The sequence below is a fragment of the Panulirus ornatus genome, chromosome 27 (assembly GCF_036320965.1).
Source record: "Panulirus ornatus isolate Po-2019 chromosome 27, ASM3632096v1, whole genome shotgun sequence".
Classification (NCBI taxonomy): Eukaryota; Metazoa; Arthropoda; class Malacostraca; order Decapoda; family Palinuridae; genus Panulirus; species Panulirus ornatus.
This window is the reverse complement of record NC_092250.1, coordinates 3,752,946-3,777,293: the sequence shown is the minus strand read 5'-3', so window position 1 is coordinate 3,777,293 and position 24,348 is coordinate 3,752,946. Positions and strand designations below refer to the sequence as shown.

Below are 24,348 nucleotides of genomic sequence, written 5' to 3'. Positions count from 1 at the left end.
CATCCTCTACACCTCTTCCCTCTGAATCCTTGGCCTTATTCAATGATGATGACGATGTGTGTGTGTCTGTGTGTGTGTGTGTCTGTCTATCTGTCTGTCTGTGTTATAACCTATGATCACTATACAGGTAAGCTGCACTGATCATCTCACCTGAGAACTAAGTCTGACGTGGATTGCATGCCAGTTGCCGTCGTTGAGCGCGGCGTTGACCTCCAACTTGAGCGCTCCAGCACTACCCTCCAGCAGCAGCTGTGGACGCCCACGCCACAGCTGTAGAGCCAGCATGGGCGTGGGCGGGGAGTGTGGGTGTGGCGGAAGGGGCGCCAGAGGGCCGGAGTAGAGGATGAGGGTGTGCGGGCGGCGGGTGAGGAGCCGCAGAGATATAGTGGTGGGGAGGCAGGGTGGGAGGGGCTTGACCCACGCCCACCCATCGCCAGAGAAAGTTCGAGCCAGCACCTTGCACCGCGCCCCCCACGACCCGCCAGGGCACACGCACCTACCGCAGGAAAACAGAGATGGCAACATGGTAGACACTTCAGTAGGAGTTCACACTATTCTATCTAACATGAAATATTTCCGTACATGTGGCTCAACATGTTCCGTGGAGACAATCCACCTCATCATCAGGTGCCAGTACTTAACAAAGTTATTCAAATCCCAACATCACACTTGAGTCCCGCCGTCCAGCACCAATCAGTACAGACCAACCACTGTCCGCTTTGTCTGACTGTAACCGGTGGAACTGTTTGAACATTTTCTTCAGTTAATAAAGGAACACTACCTGTTACCAGCAGGCAGGAACATTACCTGTTACCAGCAGGAGACATGAAACATCGTCCACCGTTGAGGCAGGAGGTGGGCGTGCAGGTCTCTGGCTCGTGGGCGTAGCAGGCGTGGGTGCGGGTGAGGCGTGGGGTCACAAGCGACGTCGAGTTCGTGTCCACCAGCTGGAAGGACAAGAAAAATGATCGAAGTTCCCATAACAAACTCAGGCCGGATTATCAGGCAAGCAAATTATATAAGCAATAAACAGTACCGTGTGCGTGTGTGTGTGTGTGTGTGTGTGCATGTGTGTGACTAACTAGCTATCCAGATGATGAGTGAGCCACAGTACCTGTAGTGGGAGTGTGGTGGAGGCGCGGGAGGCGGCAGAGGAGGGGTCAGGCGCCTCGCTATGATGTACGGCAGGAATGACCGGGTCGGCGTGAGGTGCCCGCGCTCCATTGCCACCTGCCCAAGTCGTCGGGGTCTCCATCACCACCGTCAGGTTGGTTGCCGCCTCTAGCTACACACACACACACCAAGGGGGAAGAATTACATGATCTTATTCATTCCAACATCTACACAAGACCAGATGAAAAGTTTTCCAGACACGGTATATGAAAATATAGAGAGATTCTGACGTTTACCTCAGTAACGTGAATTTTCATATAATTGTGTGGGGTTACTAACGTGGTATTCCTTATAGAGTGATAACTTGAAATTAGCCATCTTGAAACATTATGGATATTCCCAAGCTTCAAAATTATAACCCGCTAGATACGTATCTGACCTGTTTTGAGTGTAGCGCCAGCAGTCCGTGTAGCTTGACCGGGTCCATGAAGCCACCGTCCTCACCCCGCACGCTCACCCACACACACGCTGAGGGTGCATGGATCATCCACTTGCCACGGAGGGAAGGAGTCGGAGGAGGCGGCTCACTTGCGTTTGGAGAATATGGCGTGTGGAGCGGATGGGTGTAGACGCTGAGCACTTGTACAGTGTGAGCTGCCTCACCCACCACCCGTAGCACCCCCTCCAACACCCGCCCCAGGCCCCCTCCTCCCTCCTGACCACCATCAAGACAAACAAGCACAGATCAACCTACCAGCATACTGGTTATATTTCTAATGATATTGAATCAACAAGTGACCACTAAGATACTCCACAAGCATCATTTTCTAGTGCATGGATGACAGTGATATGCCTCAAACGTATGATAAGAATTAGAAGCTAAAGTCCCATTTTGTTCGAAAGATGGACCACCTTACATCACTATCCATATGACCTATACTTTACTCATTTATCTGACCTCTGGCGTCCATCCCGTGGTGAGGTGTGCGGGCGTGGTGGGCGTGAGGGTGATGGGGGCGGCGTGGGCGAGGGCGTCAGGCGGCAGCACCCGCACTGCCACAGTCACGTTGGCCGCCACGTCCCTCTGACCCCAGAGCAAGTCATCCACAGCGAACTGCAGCTCGTACCTGCCGGACCCACGGTCGATCCAGAAGGAGGGACAGACAGGCCATCAGACACAGCAGGTGTTGACATACATGGTGACTTCCGTGGTGACTACGGATGCAAGTCATTAATGCTGATAGTAAAGCTTAGAACAGCCACAGAACTTATGGAGACGTCGAGACAAACTATGTGTCAAGGTCCCGAAACACAGATCAAACGACTGCATGTTACACCATCATACAGCAAGTCTACGCTATATCTACACCAAGTACAGCATCATTGATGGTTGATGATCTCCAAGAACAGTTAATGCATTGTTATGTGGTTATCACTAATGACTTGAGAAGCTTACAGACGATGGGGAAGTTTAGTTCTGCTCTGGTTCTGACACCAGGGCACAAAATCCTCCACTCCTATCACAAACTTCTGTGTCAGATGTCACTAATTTCGGCAGTGAGTCTGGAGCCGATTTGCTGTATAAGATGAAGTAGACTGTTATTATACAGTGAACTTTTCTACTGCCAGAGATAATGTGAATCTGACTCATAAATTCACTAACTACCTTCTTGGCTTCAGTGACAGTCAAATACATCCCGCAAAATCGTTCTCTTGATAGTCTAATTTACCGTCTTTAGAACTCGTTCCACTATGTAATATATTCGTCAAAATATCTCGAAGAAAAAAACATTCTTAATGCAGGTTTCTCTAATAAGTTTTGTTACTGTAGCTGATCATGAAAACTATATACTTATGCCAATAAACAAACGTGTACAAACACAGTGCATCACATATGTAGGATTAAGGTAATGGAAGTACAAGAGCAACATCTTAAATATGTCCCCAGGTAGCTTGCTAAAGTGAGTGGTGTTGGTAAGTAACCAGGGATCCTCTTGTTCTCTACCCAATTTCCTCTGGGCGTCGTAACCCTTCTGTTTGTGGACACCAGCTGATCACATTTCCTCTCCCTCTGCCAATCCCAGCTCCATCTTCGCCTTAATCCCCACCTTCCGGGAGCGAGGACCGCTGTGCCATCAGCAAGGCAGCAGCAGACTCGGCCAGCCAACTCCCCAGACACTCTCCTACCACACTACGTAGTCACCTCCTGACCCACATTGTGCGGTAGTTTCCTGTTTGTGTTCTTTTCTGTTGTTATGCGTCTTTAAAGTAAGTCACTATGAATACTTAGAATGACCAGTATTATTTCATTCAATCCATATGTATCACTTTCCCCAGACACACACACACTCGCCACACAAGGTTCCTCTAAGTAGAAATTTATGAATTGTTTTCAGAATTACCATCAGTACTTTTATGTATCTGAACATTCGAGGTTTAAAAGGACATGAGCATTGAACGGTTATCTTCATGTTTCTATGTATCTGATGCTTTATACAAGCATTTTGTGGTGGAATTCAAACAAGTGAAAGAAATCTTATCATTTTTTCCTTTTCATGAACCAGATCGTTCGTGACCAGCGCGGACGTTGCCCGAGGACAAGACACCAACGCCCTCTACATTCTGCTGCACGTGAGAATGGAGTTCGTAGTAGTGTGAACTTATACATTATTTTCAATGGTATAGAATATCTAGTTTTTGTTGATTTGATAATTCATGACCAGTGTCTTATTTGTAGTGATATTACTTGTCTGAATATACAGATCCACTGTGGCTCCCTGGCATACTTCTACGTACTTACATATTACCTATGCGTTTACAATACTCGTTAAAATGCTCTTTTCTTCATTAAAAGACGATTAGCAGCATCAAAATCTATACTTTTAGCTGATATTACCACTACTAGTATTCTTTTTATCATAACAATCTTCACCCCTGTCATTATCTTCATCATATGAGACAATCTCTTACATTGTTAGACGCCGCAGAAAACGACAAGGACGATATAAACAACGCTGCACCTAACACTGTTCGCTCTGGACGAGCAGAGCTGCTCGACCGTGGCACACGAGATGATATCATCCCAATCGTTATGGTAGACTATACGACCTGCTACACTGCAGAAACTTACTACCTTAAGTATCAGTAATCATACAGTGATGGTATCATAACATATACCATGAAGGAGATATGATGGTATCTTCCTGGTATCCACATATCTCTGACATACAGTTGCCTATATGATGTAAGTTTACTTTGTGTCATACCCTGTACTGTATATCATATCCTCTAACCTAAGTTGCCTCCACCTAATTTTCTGGGCCAACTTTCCATCCTGCAGAAGCTTTCCTCAAGAAGAGCGTCATCCCAGAAACTCATCCTGTACACTGCCGACGGCTCTGAGGTCGATAAATTCTGCCGTGGCTGCTGGAGGAGAGGCTCAGTTGTGGGGTGTTTGTTTACTTATATATTCAAGCATTTTAGAATACTTTTCTGAATAGAATCACGAGACTATTGTAACTTGTTTTCTAGAAAAATAGGGAAATCAGCTACCACTGGAAAAGAGAGATCTGCTTCACTAGATAACACAGGAAAAGCAATTATTCATTTACACACCCACTTGTTAGTGAATGGTTGTGCACTTACATTAGACTCACCGGCATATTTAATACTAAAGTTACTCTAGAGTGAATAAACAATCTACTAATGATAGATATTTTCAACTTCAACATTCCTGAGTAAGCAGCAGCTTGCTGTATGATATCTACAGGAGAGACAATATCTAAGTACTGAGAGCGACATCAGTTCCCTAACCTCAGTAATATGTGGTGAAATTCTGAAAGTATATATCACATGTAAACAATATCTAATACTAAATGTACAACATAGAAAGTAAGGATGATGGAGAGTTCGACTGGATCATTACTTATCTACCTGTCTTGTAACACGTGATGTAGAATTAATTGACTAAGGGTTAGTTTATCTGTGTACGTGAGTACGTGGGTAAGAAAGAGAGGATTGAAACATTTTGCTTTCCTTCCTATGTGGTAATATTTGTGTAGGTTTTGATACTTGGTGATGTTGAGTGGGTGGCTGGAGACACTTGATACATGTGGACAAAGAGGGTAACTGAGGCCAGTTAAATCACTAGTTTACATGATAGTAATGGATGGAGAGTGTAAAGGAGTCTCAATCTTGCCTACCTTCCCTCCCTGACCTGGCTGGAGGCGAAGATATCACCAGTGTGGGTGTTGAGGGAGAAGAGCGGGTGTGGGGAGCCTCGCCAGCGGAAGGTCTTGTCTCCCAGGTCCCAGTCGTCGGGGTCGTCCACGAACACCCGGCCCAGCGGTGCGTCCGACCCTCCTCCCTGCGTCCAATAGGATTTTAAACATCTTTAGTAATATTGTGTCTCTTTTATTGACGAACAATGACCGCATTTGCACGCGTCATTTCTATAGTTGTCAAGTATGATTTGCAGAAACAAAAGTCTACTATCTTCGACCATGACCCAAAACCAACCCGTGGTGTACCATGACCACTCCCTAAAACTCAGTCTATCGACAGTACGTCGTCCCTCATATACCACAACGACCCAATTTATTCCATCACATATTATTTCACCTGCTTATAAGCATGTAGGGAGAGTGGTCCTACCTATGTCTTCCAGAGGTAGACGGTCTTGGCTGCGGGCATCTACCTGCAGGTAGAGCGGACCTACCTGAGTCTTCCAGAGGTAGATAGTCTTGGCTGCGGGCATCTACCTGCAGGTAGAGCGGACCTACCTGAGTCTTCCAGAGGTAGACGGTCTTGGCTGCTGGCTTCATGGGGTTGTCGTTGACGTCATCGATGACCACTGTGACGGTGTGGGTGGCGGCCAACCCCCCAGCGTCAGCCACCAGCACCCCCACCAGCAGCTGACGGTGTTCCTCGCGGTCCACGGCGTCCACCGTCCACAGCTCCGCCCCGCCCCTACCACTGTCAAGATCTGTCAGCGACAATGTGAGGTGACATATCTGAGCTTCGTGACTGGTGAGATGCGAAACATGTAGGGAAGCAGCCAAGAGAGAGAGAGGGAGACACGGGGTGATGTTTTCCCTCGCTCTTTCCAGTTGTCCCAACATAATTGCGAAGTATGATCCATGCAACCAGTAAGGTCACCAGCTGAGTTTACCTGAGTCACGTGGTAACTGAGATATCTGTTTCCCTATTCCTCCCCTGACACTAGACTCAATGTCTTAAATACTTTTGCTACTCGAGACCTTGTCTCATGACAATGTGTGCCAGGCAAGTCTTGCTTTCATTGATATGATCTTTCTCATGAACCTGAACGTTTGAACCACATGACATGAAAATTACTGAACATAATGCAGGTCATCTTGACATCATCATCTGTACGTTACTGAAACTTATGTCAGATACTCATTTGTTAATGACACAAAAGACATATTTCCCCGTCGCCTTTGATCGCTTTCCTTTTCTTTGAATCTGACAAACTGCCAACACTGCATGTGTCAGAGTGCTGCCTCTGAGGAGGATGCGTTACTATTTCAAGGAAGAGCAACAGTTCAGACATCAACATAGGCTTTGGACACTCACGAGGGTCAAAGTTGAGTTTCATGTAGGCGAAGACGTGGGCGGGATTGCTGGGTGCCAGGGAGAGGTTGAAGGGCGGTCCGTGTCCCAGCGCCCACACGTCGTGATCAGTGGCAGTGAGGGCGCCCAGGAGGGTTGGGGCAGCGCCCTCGGTCACGTGGAAGAGTGTGGGAGGGAGGAGGACGGGTGGGCTGTCGTTGACGTCTGTTACGGTGATGGTGAGGGTGGCGGTGGCCGTGAGGGGCGGCTGGCCACGGTCCACGCCCAGGATCTTGGCCACACCTATAGCGCCGTCAGGAGGAGCCTCGCGGTCCAGGACCCCACGCAGGCTTACCTCCCCTTCAGAGTCCACGGTGAGGACGCCCCAGCCTCCCTCCACACGGTAATCCACTTCATGTTGCCCACCCTGGAGGAGGTAAAGTGCCTTACAGTGTAGCTGACCACTGATGACAAAGATTTGCTATGCTTCAGTTCTTATATAGAATCTGATCAATGCAGGTCAGGTTACAACGTATGGAATAGCGACTGTAGCCCGTCCTCCGAGACTAACAATATCGTTATCATTAGTAAGTCTATTATGCGTCGTTGACAAGTTATGTATATTTTCGAACACTTCTGCTTATGTTAAAAAGTACAAGACTTCATGTCTAACGGATAAACCGTACCCGATGCAACAGTAGTAGTGTAAAACACACATACAAAATTTAAGCTTTTATTTCAAAGTCACAGTAAAAAGGGAGAAAGGTGTGAGGTGGTTCACATGTGCTGCTCCTCGTCTGGCCAGGGAGGGTACACACACGAGAATAAATGAATATTCAGCTGAAATCACTTACAGTTACAGAGTATACGCAGGAAGATGCATGTTCACTGAGGGAATATGTACAGTCGTTAGAAACGAATAGACATTTGTTAAGGAAATAATGTCATCAGTGTGCTATAGAATTATTGGGAAACAAACTTCGAGATTCTGAATAAATAAATAACAATTCAAAACAACTCAGAATAAGTAGATAGTGTATATCTATCGTTCTCTTGTTTACATGTGAAATTTTCCTGGATAGAATAGAAAAGGAATTCATGAGATATTCAAAAGGCATGGGAATGAGAGAGGCAACGTGTAAGGGTGAGTGGTTCGTTCCTGACATAGCGAGACAGCTGGGTGTTCTCCCAGACACTGCGGCGCCCCAGTCACACTCGAAATGCAAAAAGTCATCAGAGTAACTCGCACCGCTGGGGGGGATTTTTGCCTGTTCATTTCCCTCCTTCCCGTCATGATTTCCTGTCCTTTATCCTCAATACCTAGCGATATATTGGCAATGACACATAAATTTAGAGTGGAAATATATATATATATATATATATATATATATATATATATATATATATATATATATATATATATATATATATATATATATATATATATATATATATATATATATATATATATATATATATATATATATATATATATATATATATATATATATATATATATATGTGTGTGTGTGTGTGTGTGTGTGTGTGTGTGTGTGTGTGTGTGTGTGTGTGTGTGCGTGTGTGTGTGTGTGTGTGCAGAGAGAGAGATAAATTGACTTCCCAGGGAAGTAGAGCAGTGACAGTCCGGAAGCTAAAACATTAATGTCATTAGCCGTCCAGATATCTAGTTAGCCAAGTGCTCTGTGTACTTACCGGAAAATCTTGTTTTCGAATCATCATCCAACTCAGTTATCATCATAAAGTCTTGGTCTAATCGAGGTACAGGGAAGGCGTGTGTTATTTTGGTACTCCGTAGATCTTCCAATTTCGTGTGTCCTTTATGTTGAGCTTATCATAGTAATATTATTTCAGTATTTTTACATGGTTGGTCATTTCTAATTCTCGTTTTGCTTCATTTGTGATGGCGAGTCTCCAAGTGGCAAGGAGCAACGCCCTCGACCAATGTTAACTCCGTATTTTCATTCTAATATTTTCATCTCGAGTGCAGATTGACTGACTATAGTATATACATGAAGACATTCTTGTACTCCCTTTTCATACGATTATACCCAAACATTTCTGTGTTTCAAAATCGGTTGTCAGGTCAAGGAAAAAGTGCTCAGCAAACTGAAGGGCAACACAAACAGACATCGAAGAGGAAAAGGGATGTGTTTGTCGTCAGAGTACGACCCAGCTTCTCCGATGAGGTTGTATTGACATGTCTAGCGACTGGAGAGCGTAGCGTTTTTATCCAGTCTTGGCAGAGAGGCAAAATGTATAAGTCAATCAGGAAGATATTGAGGAGCAAGCAGCATTTTGCGTCCAGACGACTGAGTACTGTATTCGGCTGCCAGAACTTCGCTTTGCAGTTTACAGAGTTAAGAAGTTGGTAATGATTCGCCAGCAACGGATGACGTGAAGTTAGTGAAGTTAGGTTAGCGTAGCAAAACTGTCAAATGCCACTAAACTAAAGGATAAGAATAGTTGTCATGCAGTTCCTATGGAGACTCCAGCTGCCTTTTTCTTACCATGAGCCAACCGTCACTCTCACCTGCAACCTTCATAAAGATTCCACTCAGCACTTCTGCTCACATTGATTCTTAGAAAGAAATATAAGAAAATAAAAATTTAAAGAAAATGAGAAAGAAATAACATCTTACGAAGAGACAAAAAAGGGTTAAAGAGATGAAAAAAGGAAATGTGAAGGGCCTAGCTGTAAGTGTGAGGAAAGTCATAAGAAGGTAAGAATTCCGAAAGCTTAGCGGTGTAAGAAAAGAGATAAACATAGCAACGGCCAACCCTTGAGCTGCTTGTAGCTATACAGTAGTCATGTGACGCAGTAGCTTGCCAAGTATGACGTAGCCTAGCTAATGCAAGGCACACACGCAGCCAGTTCTTGGTGCAGAAACCTGAGTGGTCTCTGTAGCGGAGGGAAGGAAAATCAACCCTGCTATGAAGGACGAGTTGACGTGCCAGCATCCTCCACACAGGGTGGTGATGGGCGTCGCTGTAGTTACCATGTTGTGGTTGTGGGTGTCTGGGCGTATGTACTCACCATGTCTGGGTCGTGGGCGGGGAGGGCAGCCAGGAGGGTACCGGGGGCAGCGTCCTCCCTGACGGTGACGTGGGCGTGCGGGCGGTGGAACTGTGGTGGGTTGTCGTTGACGTCCCTCAGGAGGACGGACACCCAGGCGGAGTCCAGGTGGCGCGAGTCCTCCCACCCCCCGCGGCCCTGGGGGAGAGACAGGTGATACTGGGGTAACCAGCTGGTTATGACTGGTTGAGTCAATACTCATGATGTATATTTACTGGTTGAGTCAATACTCATGCTGTATGTTTACTGGTTGAGTCAATACTCACGCTGTATGCTTACTGGTTGAGTCAATACTCATGCTGTATGTTTACTAGTTGAGTCAATACTCATGTTGTATGTTTACTGGTTGAGTACCTACTCACCCTGTCAGTCACCTGAACCATAAACTTGAAGCCCCGACGATGGGTGTCGTCTTCGTAGTCCAGCGTCTTTAGTGCGTACAGCTGTCCCACATACCCGGCCGTCCTCATGCCGAAGTGCTCCCAGCCCCACCCGCTCGCCTCCACCACCTGACACACGGGGGGAAAGAAAAAGTCTCATTTTCAGTAGAATATATGTCTAAACCTGATCTAAGAGTTCCTTATCGTGTATCATGAAACCTTCACCTTTTAAGATGGTTTCTGACAACGTGATAATGCATTATGTACCATGTAAAAGAAGTAACTCACCCTGTAAGATAAGAGCCCCACCTGCTAGAAGTGCCTCTTCTTGTAGAAGTGACTAACCCTGTAAAAGTGATTTACCCTGTAGAAGCAACTTACCCTGTAGATATGACTCTCTCTGTAGAAGTGACTCACCGTGTAGAAGTGACTCACTCACCCTGTAGAAGAAGTAGTTGGCAGTGTCAGGGTCGAGGACGGAGATGTGAAGCAGCGTGGAGTTGTCGGGAGGACCAGCGCCCCAGGTCTCGTCCATCTCCACATGCCACAGTGTTCGCTCCAGTCTTGGTGGGTTGTCGTTCACGTCCACCAGACGCACCACCACCACGCCCGTCCCTACGACAGGTTGGGAACCCAGAGATATTTTTCTCTCAGTCAGGTACAGAGACCATTACTTCAGCCACTAAGTCACAGTTAAGAAGCCACATCTTGTTCCAGCATCTTGGATTTCTAAACAAATTCTTATCTCAAATTCCTAAGATGAAAATGAATGTGTATATCTTTTTCATATCTTTAGTAGTACATTCCTATGTACTTAATCCATTAAGAACCTTTTAATGCTCTCAAAGTTTACTAATTAACCAAAAGAATATTCAGGATTTCTCGGTAAGCACCAGATTCCTGGAAAGAGAGAGTTAACTTTGACGACAAGAAAAAAAATCAAAAATCCCGCCTTGCTAGTGTGATACAACAAGCGTTACTGTTTGTGTTTATGAATAAGAAAAAGGCTCATGAAAGTAATGGTTCCACTGATATATGTTGATATGTAGGAGATTGTTGAGATGGCACGGCAAAGTAATATGATCAGCTGATCGAGGTATGTGCTACGCCAATGTCCCCTGGTCTCCATGGTAGCAGACAGGTTGAGTGATCAAGTGAAGCATCAGTCAAGACAGATTGAATACAGTTCCAATATTCATAATTGAAACCCCAGACCTTCCCATACAGAGTGAACCTCTGGCTCTCCACCACGGGGAAAAGTCTTCATCCAAAACCAATACGTAGATGACAACGAAAGACTAGACGTCTTCCTTTAACCAACCTCCATCTGAATCTTGTACCCAACACTCACCCTTCAGACCCCCACCATCTGTGGCCACCACCTGGATCTCGTACTCGGGTGTGGTCTCTCGGTCCAGACAACAGATGGCCGTCCGCACCACGCCGGTGTCAGGATGAACGGAGAAGATGGCCTCACCCGTACGTTCCTGGATGACGTTCTTCTCGATGGAGTAGGTGATCCTGGCGTTGGTGCCCTCAGAAGTGTCGTCCGCGTCCCACGCGCTGATAACAGCCACTGACAGATCTGAGTGTACATAGTTATATATACATATATGAATTATATATATATATATATATATATATATATATATATATATATATATATATATATATATATATATATATATATATATATATATATATATATATATATATATATATATATAAAGAAAGAGAGAGAGAGAGAGAGACATATGTATGTATGAATGTATATATCACATATGTTTTAGACATCTCGTTTTAAGTGCACAAAACTAATTATGGAAGTGGAGATTTTTCTGCTTGATAATCTAGGAATTTCGTGTATGTTTTGCGAGATGAGATAAGGCTTTAAAAACCGCGGAGGGAGAGTAAGCAGCTCACATACATGTTGTGTGGGGCTGAAGGCACGAAAACACTGCGGGAAAACATGTTGGAGCGTAATGTTATATATCTAACTCTGTGACACACAATTCTTAGATAGATATCATGAATTATAGATATTTCAGACATAAACGAAATTAGAACATATATATATATATATATATATATATATATATATATATATATATATATATATATATATATATATATATATATATATATATATATATATATATATATATATAAGATTTTGTTTTCAATGCATCACTTGAAAATTTCAACGTTTCATAAGACGTCGTGATATATAGATAACTAAAGAGTTTGACGAATTAAGAAAGTTTTTGCCAAGAATCAGGGAAGCAAACTAATTGGACATCATAGTAAATAATCCAATAGTTTATACGTATAGAACGGCAGAGAGAAATGCCAACTCAACCAATTCCCGCGGTCGACCACGGGAATGGTCGCTGGAAAAAGTTTCGCCAGACAGTCTTGTCTTGGTGTCAAATTCACATACTGGGAGAGAGAACTATTTTGTTGTTCTTGTATATGTATAGTTAACATCAAGTGGATGTCCTAGGTCACTCCACAGTGGATGTCCTAGGACACTTTCTAGTGGGTGTACTGGAATATTCTACAGTGAGTACCCTGGGACACTCCACAGTGGATGTCCTGGGATGCTCCAGAGTAACTCTTCCGGGCTACTCCACACATCTGTATAGTTATGAACACTTGACATGATATCTAAAATAAAGTTGATTATAGTAGAATATATGGACGACCTGATATCTTTTTTGTCTTTAATTATATTACGATACTAACTTTCCTTCTCGACCCGCCTCTGAGCGTGTTCAGAATGTGTTCTGAATGTAAATGACCCATTGATAATTACGAAACGCTTATCTTATATATATATATATATATATATATATATATATATATATATATATATATATATATATATATATATATATATATATATATATATATATATATATATATATATATATCAAATATCTAATTTGACTACATGTTATACCAAGGCTCTGGCTGCGTAATGGTAAGTCATCGGGTCAAAACAATGCTACCGATCATATTCATTTTCCTCTGACCCCATACTCTCGTGTGATCCATATTCTCGTGTGATCCATATTCTCGTGTGAACCATATTCTTGTGTGATCCATACTCTCTTGTGATCCATACTCTCGTGTGATATATGTTTCATGCCTCTAATGATCTGATATATTAATATTTTTCCTTTCCTTGCATGATAGAGTTTGCTTTTAGTCAGGATTAACAGGTAATTAGCCAAAAGGTCAACCAAAATGTACTTTGATATTGGCTTTTCGAATCAGAAACTCTATAGATTATGATTTCAGTATGTTAGTTACTCACATAGATATTCTGTAGCCCATTAGATAACTGAATGATAGTTGTCTGCAACAGAATTGTATCCTTATTTAGGTTCAGCAAGACGTTCAACAAGTTGCTTGTATCATTAAGCAACTTTCTTCTTCCACACACTTTTCCAAACTCAGTCACAAGCTTCTGCAGTTTCTCACATGAATCAGCCACCAGCGCTGTATCATCAGCGAACAACAACTGACTCACTTCCCAAGCTCTCTCATCCCCAACAGACTTCATTACATGTGGACACAAAGTGGACTCTGATAATACTATAAAACTATCAAATTTCTAGGTGTTTTCTGTGGCTGTCAATACCATAAGCTGCTCTGTCATAAACCAGTCTACGATTGGCAGAACCATCAGCCTGTCCGAGTTTGTCAGTGTAACACAAAGATTTTATTTATCTGTTGTTGTTGGTACCAAATGCCTATGTTTATCATACTGGTCTCTGGTTGTCAGTGATACAAGCCCGTCTGTGGCTCTCAGCACCAGCCGACTGTCTGTGACTGACAGAACCACAGAGACATATCACAGACTTTTTTCTTCTTTCTCAAGGAATTATACCATGAAGGAAATGAAACATTTCCCCACGTGTGATAGAAAAAATGGGCACGCCCCAGGCAGTCCACGCTGACGACATAAAACTCTCATATTAGGGGAAATTTCTTCTCCACACAGAAGTTGAATAACTTTTTGACTGTCGTTCTGGTGGGGAAACATCTGCCTACGACATGTTTCTTCGCCTTTATGAGTGAGGCAGTGGATGGCATCCGTGGTGCCGAGATGTACGGGTGCCAGACGTTGATGACGGAGGAATGTAACTTGGCAGGTAGTGTTGCCCCTGCCCGGACTGGGGGACGGTACCTCGTAACGATGATGTTGTGAAAGACCTCTGTTAGTGACATAGGTTTATGTATTCTATGTGATGTTCTGTCATGTTTTTGGACATAATATCACCTCAAGCACTTGAACTTGCTCTACGCTGCCGAGCCACCAACCGGAATATTGCTCACAACGTCAGAAAGATATAATGTGGGTAAAGGCTATTACTGTACTGTTGTTATACATTGTACACATTACTCTTTTGTTGAGCAGTCAGGCTATGTATGTTCTGCAGCCACTCGCTCGCTTGCTCAGGCACTTACTCTAATCTCAAAATCACTTTATCATTTAGAGGAACATTATTACGATATTCAAGCACAAACGTTCCTAATTAGGCCTTTGATGTAAAAGACCATTGTAAAAGATTTCGTCTCCACATCAAGATATGAGTAAGTCGTGTGTGACAAAGCAGATTTTATCACAAAATATAAATTTCTGGCTCAGACAGCAGTGGTTGAGAATTTTTGCGTCTCATTTTTTCTTCATTTCTTTTTCTGTGTAATGACGATTGGCTCAGCTTGAGTTCATTTTAAAGATGCCAATTTTAAAGAAGATAATTATTTATGTTTTGATAGGCCAAAAAGTACCTGGTGTCCACTAAGAATAAGGCAAATGAATTTTGACTTTGATTCTCAAAGCAATCTTAAGATAATGGTCAATAAAGCAAGATCATGTAGAGACTACTCCATCACAGAGGAGCATCACTTGAAGGACTCACACTCACTCAGTGATAAAGTGTTTACTGCTACTCCCTCTCCTGAACCATGACAACCATTTAATCAAACAGGCACCAGCACAAACCTTCCGTCTTCATGGGACAAGCGCACGAGGCCTGGTCGGCTTAGCAGCCGCCTCTACTCACATTATGATACTGTTAACACTAAAAACACTTCAGTTGCTTTTCTAAATTTTTCCTAAACATTTGTCTTGCAGGATCAGATGTCTCTAGTACTCATGTTCACCAATAACATTTGTCAGAGAAAACAGCAGATCAACCTGTTGTATCTAGAACTACGACCAACCCCTCACATCATCCTCAGGAGGCGTCAGGTGGGCGTTATTATATTCTTATCTACGGTTGCCATACGTCTTATCTTCATCGTGCACTCTAGAGCTGGGACTTACAAAGCGGATGAAAGTGTTCCGGGTCAAGGAATGGAAACATGAAGAACAAAAATGGATTTCTAAACCCTGAATGACAACATTCATCCTTGACTCGTCCTCACAATCGTAGTGCTTGACCATGTTTAATGGCCAACCAATATTGGAACAAGCAGAACAAGAAATTAGGAGGCACTCACTCTGAGTGGGACAGTAATGGACTGCACTTTGCCCCATCAGATGTTGTCAAGGAAGACCCAGGTAGAGCGTAGAGGATATACTGGACCTGCAATACTGACTGTTGTCCACTGGTTGATGAAGTTGTTGGTGGAAGTGGAATGTGCTGTTCATGGTTGCATTAACACACACACACACACACACACACACACACACACATAAACAGGACAAGTCAGTTCAACAGTATGTGTATGGATTGGTTATGTATGCTTTTTTATGGGTAGATTACAGTCTTTACTGGATATATCCCATTGGGACCAGAGAAAACAATCCATAGCCAAGATTCATCCCACAACAGAAGTAGTTGTACTTACCGATGGGACCATTCTCCTGGACGTGGCCGAACATGGTGGCGTTGGGGAAGACTGGCGGGTTATCGTTGATGTCCTTCACCAGCAGTGTGACCACCGTCTCCGACACATGTACTCTGGATCCCCCCAGACCGTGTAAGCTGCCGCCATCCAGACGACGCCCCGCTGGCTCAGACCTGTTGTTACCGCTGGCTCCCTCCTCACCATCGTCACACCCGCTGTCAGAACTGAAGCTGCCCAGCTCGTAGTGCTCATCTGCTACTGACTCGGCTGCCCGCGAGACTCTAGACCTCACCAGATGGCCTTCAGGAACTGCACTAAGGGGCAGAGGCTCCGACAGACCCACCTCTATACGGTGACCTGGATCAGAGCTGCTCGTAGATGAGTATTTCTTATTCGTGCTGCCGGTGTTACGTCTCATTATTAGATGCGAGTCTGTCAGTGACGCTTCAGTCATTTGGATTCGTGATGGAGCGGCTTTGTGTTTCCTTATCATGCCAACCATACCTGAAGTCTCGCCCTCCCCTCCTGCTGGAGACAAGGGTGTTGTTGACGTGTTTTCTGACGGTGTTGGTGAGACAGCAGATGTCATATAAGGATCTGAGGAGAGAGATGTCTCGCTATGAATGTGAGCTTTGTGGTTGTGACAGGTGCTGTCAGACAGTGGTGGAGAGTTTGAAGAATTAGCATGCTGCATTTTTAACAGCATCATAGCATCAGACCGCACGTTAGTAAACTGAGAATGTTTGGTGTTGTGAATATCTCCCATCATTCTAGCATGTGATTGCCTCTCAGAATGCACTGAACGTCTGTTCCCATCAACAGACTGTGAATAAGCTTGAGTTCTTCCAACAATGCTGTTCGCATTTTTTGCTTTATTTCTTTTGTGACTTGATAACTTTTCTAATCTTCTGTATCTAGTGTATCCCATTTTACCTTTATGTTCCTTCGTATTTTCTGGATTGTCTTTGACGCCTCTGGTCTTCCCTTTCCTGCACTTATCATTCTCCCAGTGTTCCTGTAGACTGTGGGTAGGGCCTATAAGTTTTGAAACACTCCTCGATCTGCTGGCGACCATATTGGCTGAAGTTTTCAATTTGGGAATACCATTTTGTCCTACGTCAGTCTTATCTACTCTCACCGACCATCTGTTTACACGTCCTGGTAGATGACTGGTCGCTCTTATACCCGGTGTCTGGTCGAAAGACGTCTTTCCGTCTGGTTCAAAGTTCACGTTTCTTCTTTTTCTTGAGGTAACTCTTGATTCTTCCATGGCATTGTCTTCCAGTGACTTTTCTGTTTCTAAAGCATAGTGAGTTCTACTTTGTCCTCCGCTGTCATTGTGTCCCTGGTCTGCGTCTGGCGTCCTAGAGTTCCTGGCCAGGTGACGATCCATGGCCTGGCGGCTCCAGAGGGCCTGTCCGTCCCTCACCTGCACCCTCACCCTCCACACCCCCTTCCCTCTGGGCGGGTCGCGGTCCACCGCCTGCAGGGAAAGCATGATCAGCAGAGGATGTTATTGTTGTGGTCCACAACCTGCAGGGAGACTAAAGCTCAACTGTGAATTGAAAAAGTATGATGTAAAGTTGGACATCGCACATAACAAACACACACATGGTAAGTACTGCCTCAATGGTGGGTCGTATTTCAGCTGTCAGACTTCATGGTTACATAACCAAGTTTGTCCTCTGTGAGAGGACCTGACCAGCGCTTGTGATAGAGGCGTGGAAACAAGCACAACCAAAGCAGATACTCCAGTACCATATCACACACACACATGAACCTCAAGGTACTACACTGTAGCACAACATGGTATGTAATCACTCATATACAACATGGAAAATATAGATATAAGCTACGAGTCATCAGTGACTATGAAAAGTCTTCAGAGCAAATACCTTTTCCTCTCATTCGCGATGAGGTATCGTCACAGGATGTTCTCACACGGGAGGAGTAATGAATGAAGTCATGCAGAGAGAAGTATATCCTGTCATTGCGATATTACATCAGCTGACCATCATGTTTTGCAACTTCAGCTGAACAATGCATTTGTGGATTTATTGCACAAAATCTTTCATATCTCAAATTACTCGCTGTCTTAGCACTTCCATTCCTATATCCTCCTTCCATTAAGGTTGACTGTGTTTCTGTGTTATATTGGACTCCCTTATCATATTTACTTTTCTGGCTCAGGTTCTTACCGTGCAAGTGGGAGGCAATGCGTAAAGTCATCTGCACTGGCGAACAATGCGTGAGACCCAGTGGTAACTGTATAGCGAACTCCTCTGACCAACTGAAGATGAGTAATGGAGAAAAGTGAACTTACGTTTGACATGTGTGTCAAAGGAAATGATATTTTTGCAATCAACACACCAAAGAAAGATGGAAATTGCTGCATCTTTTTTGATAAAAGTATTGACAAACAGCCTCGCCGAGCAGATGAGATCGCAGCAGCCAGTGTCCTCCTGCAGGAGCCACTCCTACCGTTCGTCCAGCACGACACAGGAACGTTAGGGATTCTGAGGTCGTGACCTGGATGTGGACATGATAAAAGCAAACAAACAGTTCGACAAAATTCTGGAGGAACAAGAACTGTCGTTGATTGATGTAGTCATTCTGTCAAGCATCTGGTCGTGATGTTTTGCAAGACCGACGTGAACACAGGGAGTGCACTCTACACTTGAACGACTCACAGGAATCATCATTGAATGTCACCGCCAGAGCAATCTAGCGGCGTGTAGTTCATGTCAACATTCGTAACATTTTGAAAGCAAGAAAAACATACGTAAAAATAACGGAAAAATGCATTGAATATCGTTTCATAGAGTTCAGCAAATGAAGGTTGATGAATTACAGAGTTTGATAAACTTTTTCGCAGAGGATTTTCCCTGCGCTGGGTGACTTATCTGAGGAAGATGATGGCGACGTTGACATCAATTTGGCCTTTGTTATATTCGTCCTGGAAGGATCTTTAATTCTCCACATAGTCTTATTGATGGATGGGTTACCAACCGAAGCAGCGAAAGCCTGTACAAAAGACTTACCCTACGCTGGATCAGTTCCCCTGTGAGGGAGTTGATGGTGAAGAAGGCATCACTCGGGTCGTAACCATCGACACCGTCGCCTCGCACTGTGTAGAGCAGCCCGTGGTGGTCCAGACGGTCCGCGTCCTGCGCCTCAACCTGCCACACAACACACAACAACAACTTACAACTTACGGTTATCTTTGCCCTATAATGAAAATGAGTGAGATCAGAATAAATTGAATTGCTATCACAAGCAAGTCGAGGTTGTCCTCCACAGGTGTAGTTGTCAGTTCGTGTTGTTAGAGTGATATTTGTATTTAGGGATACAAATCTACACTGGACTTTCCTATCCTCAACCAGCAACAAAATCACTTGCCACATAAGCAGCAGACAACGTACCGTCCTGTGGGTATGGGGACGTGATAGCAACACATGGATGGTTGTCAACTGATCAACATTTATCATTGGGTCGTAATGTCCTTCTCCCATCATGCACATTTCTTTGTTTGTTGTTTGTTTCATTAGATGTACGAAGTTGTTTCTGTCCCTATTTCTGTTATGGTAACTCAGGTAGTGCGATGTGCATTTGGATTACAACTGATCCTATGGTACAGATAAGTCTCTCTGATGTTGGTCTTAACGTAAGAAAACAATAACATTGTTCTCCAACATAAGAGTTAATCCTAGTCGTTAATGAAACAGTAAAGATGATACTGATCTTTATAGTTATATTATAAACCATTAAGATAATTATCTCCAACACCACAAAACTAATAAATTTATCGTCTCTGAATCTCTATATGTAGATAACTTTATCTTGGGGTTGATAAGCAAATGTTTCAGCGTTCCTTAAAAGAAAGCATTTGATTACAAAATCTGTATTTAACAAAACTGAAACGTAAGAGTTAGTCAGGAGTTGTAAGGTACGTCGAGAGTCGAGTTTATAAGTTGACAGTCAGAGGATAACAGGCTCTCACAAGTTGCCGGTATCGGCATGCGGTGTCCAGACACACTCCCGCGGGACGATACGTTTACGTTCATCTATGTGTGTGTGTGTGTGTGTGTGTGTGTGTGTGTGTGTGTGTGTGTGTGTGCTTTTGTATGTTTCGTAGCTTAGCGAAATATGGTAAGGCAGACACGTCATTCATTTGGCCTCACTATCTTTGCAAACAGATATACAGTCAAAAAGATAAAACAAAATAAGGAAAATAGGAATTGATACTCACATTTACACAAGTGCTCAACGAATGTTTAGAGAAGGTAACAGAGGTAAGCTTTTGGTAGAATATTGGACTGTGATGTTCATATGTTAAACCTAACATACAGATAAACCTTCCCAGGTTTGGTTTACATCATTAGCTGATTACCAGTAGGTTTGCATCACTGCTGGTGACTGATCCAGGCTGCAGAATCAAAACGTGAGGACAAGTTACAAAATACATAGAGAATCTATTAATCAGCTCGGACGAACTTCAGTATTCAATTACGTGTTATGACGGGTTGAATTACACAGCTGATAAAAGTTGTAAGCTTGATTTGGACTGAGCAGGTTGAAAAAGTAGCTACCAACTCTTTCTGACATGATCTTGATGTTCACACTCAAAGGGAAGCAATAATCCCGTCATTCCAAGCTTATACCGTATGTATGTGTCTCTCTGTCTGTCTTTCTGTATGTCTTTCTGTCTGTTTGTCTGTCTGTCTGTCTGTCTATTTCTGTGTGTGCATGTGTGTCTTTCTGTGTGTTGTTTCTTTAGTGCCGGGAGAGCAGAGGAAGATCGAAGAACATTAGGTGAATATTAATATATTTCAAGCTTTTCTTCCGCAAATATCTAAACACCCACAAAACATCAACTTAATGAGAGAATGATCTGAGTCACGAAGCTACTGTCTGTATATGTTTCCCTCTAAATCTCTTCACATATGTTCAGGTGGTCTGCGGTATGACGGTTTCATATATAGATATGGATATCCTTCATCTGTTATAGACCGACATCCTTCACACCTGACAGTGTCAGAGTGTCGGGGTCCTATGGATCCCACAACCTCGTTCCCTCGCGGAAATTGAACTCCAACATCCTCTCAACAGGTAAATAAACTGTGGCCGGACAATATCTCATTGACGGAGGATGTCACCGCCTCTCCTGTGTTGAGGTCGAGCATGAGAGGGATTATCTCCTCCTTCGTGACACTTCTTGGTGGTGGAAATATGATGTAATTAATTACTTGATGCCTTGAGTTTTTGTATAACCGTCTGGGATAAGAGGAGGAGGAGGGTGGTATTTTGCCATGGATGTGTGTGTGTGTGTGTGTGTGTGTGTGTGTGTGTGTGTGTGTGTGTGTGTGTAGGTGATTGTCGTGCTTTTGTGGTAGTGCATTTCTTTGTTTGCTTAATTTTCTGTAGTTTTTCTGATGTGTTTTTATATGTTTGTTAGTTTGTGTTTTTATGTGTGTCTGTGTTCATGTGTATGTATTATGCTTTCTTACTTTCATCTCTCCTCCCCAAACTCCACATTTACCACACAAGTCAGTGTTTAGTATCACCTAAATAATCTCCAACACAGTAACACTGACCTTAGCAATGGTGGCTGGGAGGTGTCGGTCGTCCTCCAACCATTCTCCAACACAGCATCACCAACACTGACCTTAGCAATGGTGGCTGGGAGGTGGCGGTCGTCCTCCAAACATTCTCCAACACAGCATCACCAACACTGACCTTAGCGATGGTGGCTGGGAGGCGACGGTCGTCCTCCAACCATTCTCCAACACAGCATCACCAACAATGACCTTAGCGATGGTGGCTGGGAGGTGGCGGTCGTCCTCCAACCATTCTCCAACACAGTAACACCAACACTAACCTTAGCGATGGTGGCTGGGAGGTGACGGTCGTCCTCCAACCATTCTCCAACACAGCATCACCAACACTGACCTTAGCGATGGTGGCTGGGAGGTGACGGTCGTCCTCCAACCATTCTCCAACACAGTATCACCAACACTGACCTTAGCGATGGTGGCTGGGAGGTGTCGGTCGTCCTCCTCGACGACGGTGAGGTGGGGCTGCGGGTTGAGGAAGTAGGGCGGGTTGTCGTTGACGTCATTCACCCTCACCTGCACCATGGCGTGCACTGTGTGGCCGCCTCCCTCCGCCGCCACCACCAGCTCGTGCTGATGACACACACACACACACACAAAGAAAACAATGAGGAAATCATCATACGTTATCGTTTCATTATCAGTCATGAAAATGTAGACACCGTCCCCAGGTCAGTCTCCGGCACTACGTATGGTAACCCATGTTACGCCATTCTAACATTTCCGAATAGCGTATAACATACAATACTCACACTTACTCTCATATAGCGTATAACATACAATACTCAAACTTACTCTCATATAGCGTATAACATATAATACACACACTTCTGACAAATGAATGTGGTTGTTTTAGACAGTTTAGTTCGGTGAGACCGGGCACGATCGTGGAGAAGTTTTCCCGCTCGACTGTGGCCATGGACGTCTATATCATGGGTTTTCCTGCTCACAGTGTATCACTAGGTCCCTCTGGAGGACCATAATGCCATGCAGAACTACAGCCTAAAGTGGAGGCTAAATCTGCGGGACAGAACCTGGCATTCTGAGTGGACTCAGTTGGGTAAGACATTATATAGTTTTCACGACCTAGACTTGATTCCAAGCTGGCAGGTGAGAATTACTCCTTTTTTCTTGCGTTCAGCTCCATAAACTGTTTAAGAGATCTGATAAACTGAGGACAGAACACCACATTGTCCTCGCAGTCGAGTGCCATCTGGAACATGCACGGCCTTCATCACTGTGCGTCGTCCTCGAGCACCAGTTATTTCCAGTCCACATCTGCAGATCGCTCTGCCTGTTGGGCGGCTGCTTCATATCACTCGTCAGTACTCTTAAAAGCGTAACATTATGAACATGACTCGGGTGTCATATGGTTAACTAACAGCTCATAAAGTGAGCGCTGTTCCTAGAGCTCACCTGCAAACTCTGGATTACACTCAGGCAGCTTGCGAGCAGTGGCCGAAATAACGAATGTAGAACAGAGAGAGAGAAGCAACATGATAGACTCACCTTGTCTTGGATCTCGTAGTCTAGAGTGGCGGCCAAGGTGATGACCCCAGAGTGTTGGTCGATGGTGAAGAGTCCGTCCTTGTTGCCGCCTGTCATACTGTAGCGCACTGCCTGACCTGTGTGAAGGAGAGGCACACAAAGGTCACAACAAGACATTGGTAGGTTGATGTGCTGTACAGCCTGGCCTGCAGGAGGAGAGGTACACAAGTTACTGTAAGATATAAAATGTTGCTCTACCGTACACTCTCGCCTACATCACAAAGAGGACGCAAGTTACTGCTGGACGGAGTATTTTTCTGTGCTTATCTACAGGAGAAAAGAGAACCAAAGCTTTGTAGTAGTACCGGAACTGGTGTACAGAACATGGAGTACTGTACCAAGGCTTATCATCACCAGAACAAACAAACCGATTGAAAGTCAGTGGGTAAAGCTACTACTACTACTACTACTACTGCTGCTGCTGTCACTGCTACTACTACTGCTAGTGCTACTCTGTCTTTCTCTCACACATTCACATGTTAACATTTTCTTCCTCAGCGCCTCTGTCGGTAACGCATACAGTTCGTATTAAAGATCTCTACAACTTAGTTGAGCAGATCCTAACTCTTATTACCCGACTTTCGTACATTTCTTCCACTTGTTCAGCATTTTCTTAAAGGTTTTTCAAGAGAGGAAGCTGGAAGAAACTCCTTCCACTTCATAAAACATACAAGAAAAAGAAATGAGTCTTTATTGGCCATTTGTTTTTTTGGCTTAAGAAGAATCACCAGTCAGATGTAAGACGCTTTGTCACACAATACTGGAACAGTCGGATCACCAGATATTATTTTTCAGAAGTCTTTAGTTGTGAGAGCATTAGAAAAACTCGAGGCGTAATGGACGAAACAGATTTAGGTTTTTCCTAAATTGGTAATCATTTCTCCGTCTGATTCATGACAGTTACATTTTCAACGTAATTCATGAGATTACTTTTTAAGGAACAATTTTTCTTTGTATTGTATTTCCCAAGAAAATATGATCCTCAGCTGTTTGGTGCAGTACACATAGATGTGTGCAGCTGGTGCTATACATATAGTGATCTGCAGTTGGTAACGTACGTGCGGTGGTGTGCAGCTGGTGCTATACATATAGTGATCTGCAGTTGGTAACGTACGTGCGGTGGTGTGCAGCTGGTGCATGGCTTAGTGCCAGCATAAACCGGGGC

General features: G+C 44.0%; 1 protein-coding gene across 1 annotated transcript in view; it reads right to left on the bottom strand.

Annotated features, from left to right (window-relative positions):
• LOC139757551 (putative neural-cadherin 2) overlaps positions 1 to 24,348 on the bottom strand; it is a 61,134-nt gene that overhangs the window by 5,837 nt on the left and 30,949 nt on the right. Inside the window, exons 3-18 of the mRNA XM_071678141.1 lie at positions 23,145 to 23,260; positions 22,044 to 22,208; positions 19,065 to 19,202; positions 16,024 to 17,506; positions 11,510 to 11,743; positions 10,598 to 10,773; positions 10,141 to 10,287; positions 9,740 to 9,916; positions 6,709 to 7,111; positions 5,895 to 6,097; positions 5,316 to 5,479; positions 2,072 to 2,240; positions 1,553 to 1,828; positions 1,115 to 1,285; positions 808 to 947; positions 151 to 496 (exon numbers count right to left, since the gene is read on the bottom strand). Of these exons, the coding sequence (XP_071534242.1) occupies positions 151 to 496; positions 808 to 947; positions 1,115 to 1,285; positions 1,553 to 1,828; positions 2,072 to 2,240; positions 5,316 to 5,479; positions 5,895 to 6,097; positions 6,709 to 7,111; positions 9,740 to 9,916; positions 10,141 to 10,287; positions 10,598 to 10,773; positions 11,510 to 11,743; positions 16,024 to 17,506; positions 19,065 to 19,202; positions 22,044 to 22,208; positions 23,145 to 23,260 (4,508 nt within the window). The remainder of the gene's footprint in view (positions 1 to 150; positions 497 to 807; positions 948 to 1,114; positions 1,286 to 1,552; positions 1,829 to 2,071; positions 2,241 to 5,315; positions 5,480 to 5,894; positions 6,098 to 6,708; positions 7,112 to 9,739; positions 9,917 to 10,140; positions 10,288 to 10,597; positions 10,774 to 11,509; positions 11,744 to 16,023; positions 17,507 to 19,064; positions 19,203 to 22,043; positions 22,209 to 23,144; positions 23,261 to 24,348) is intronic.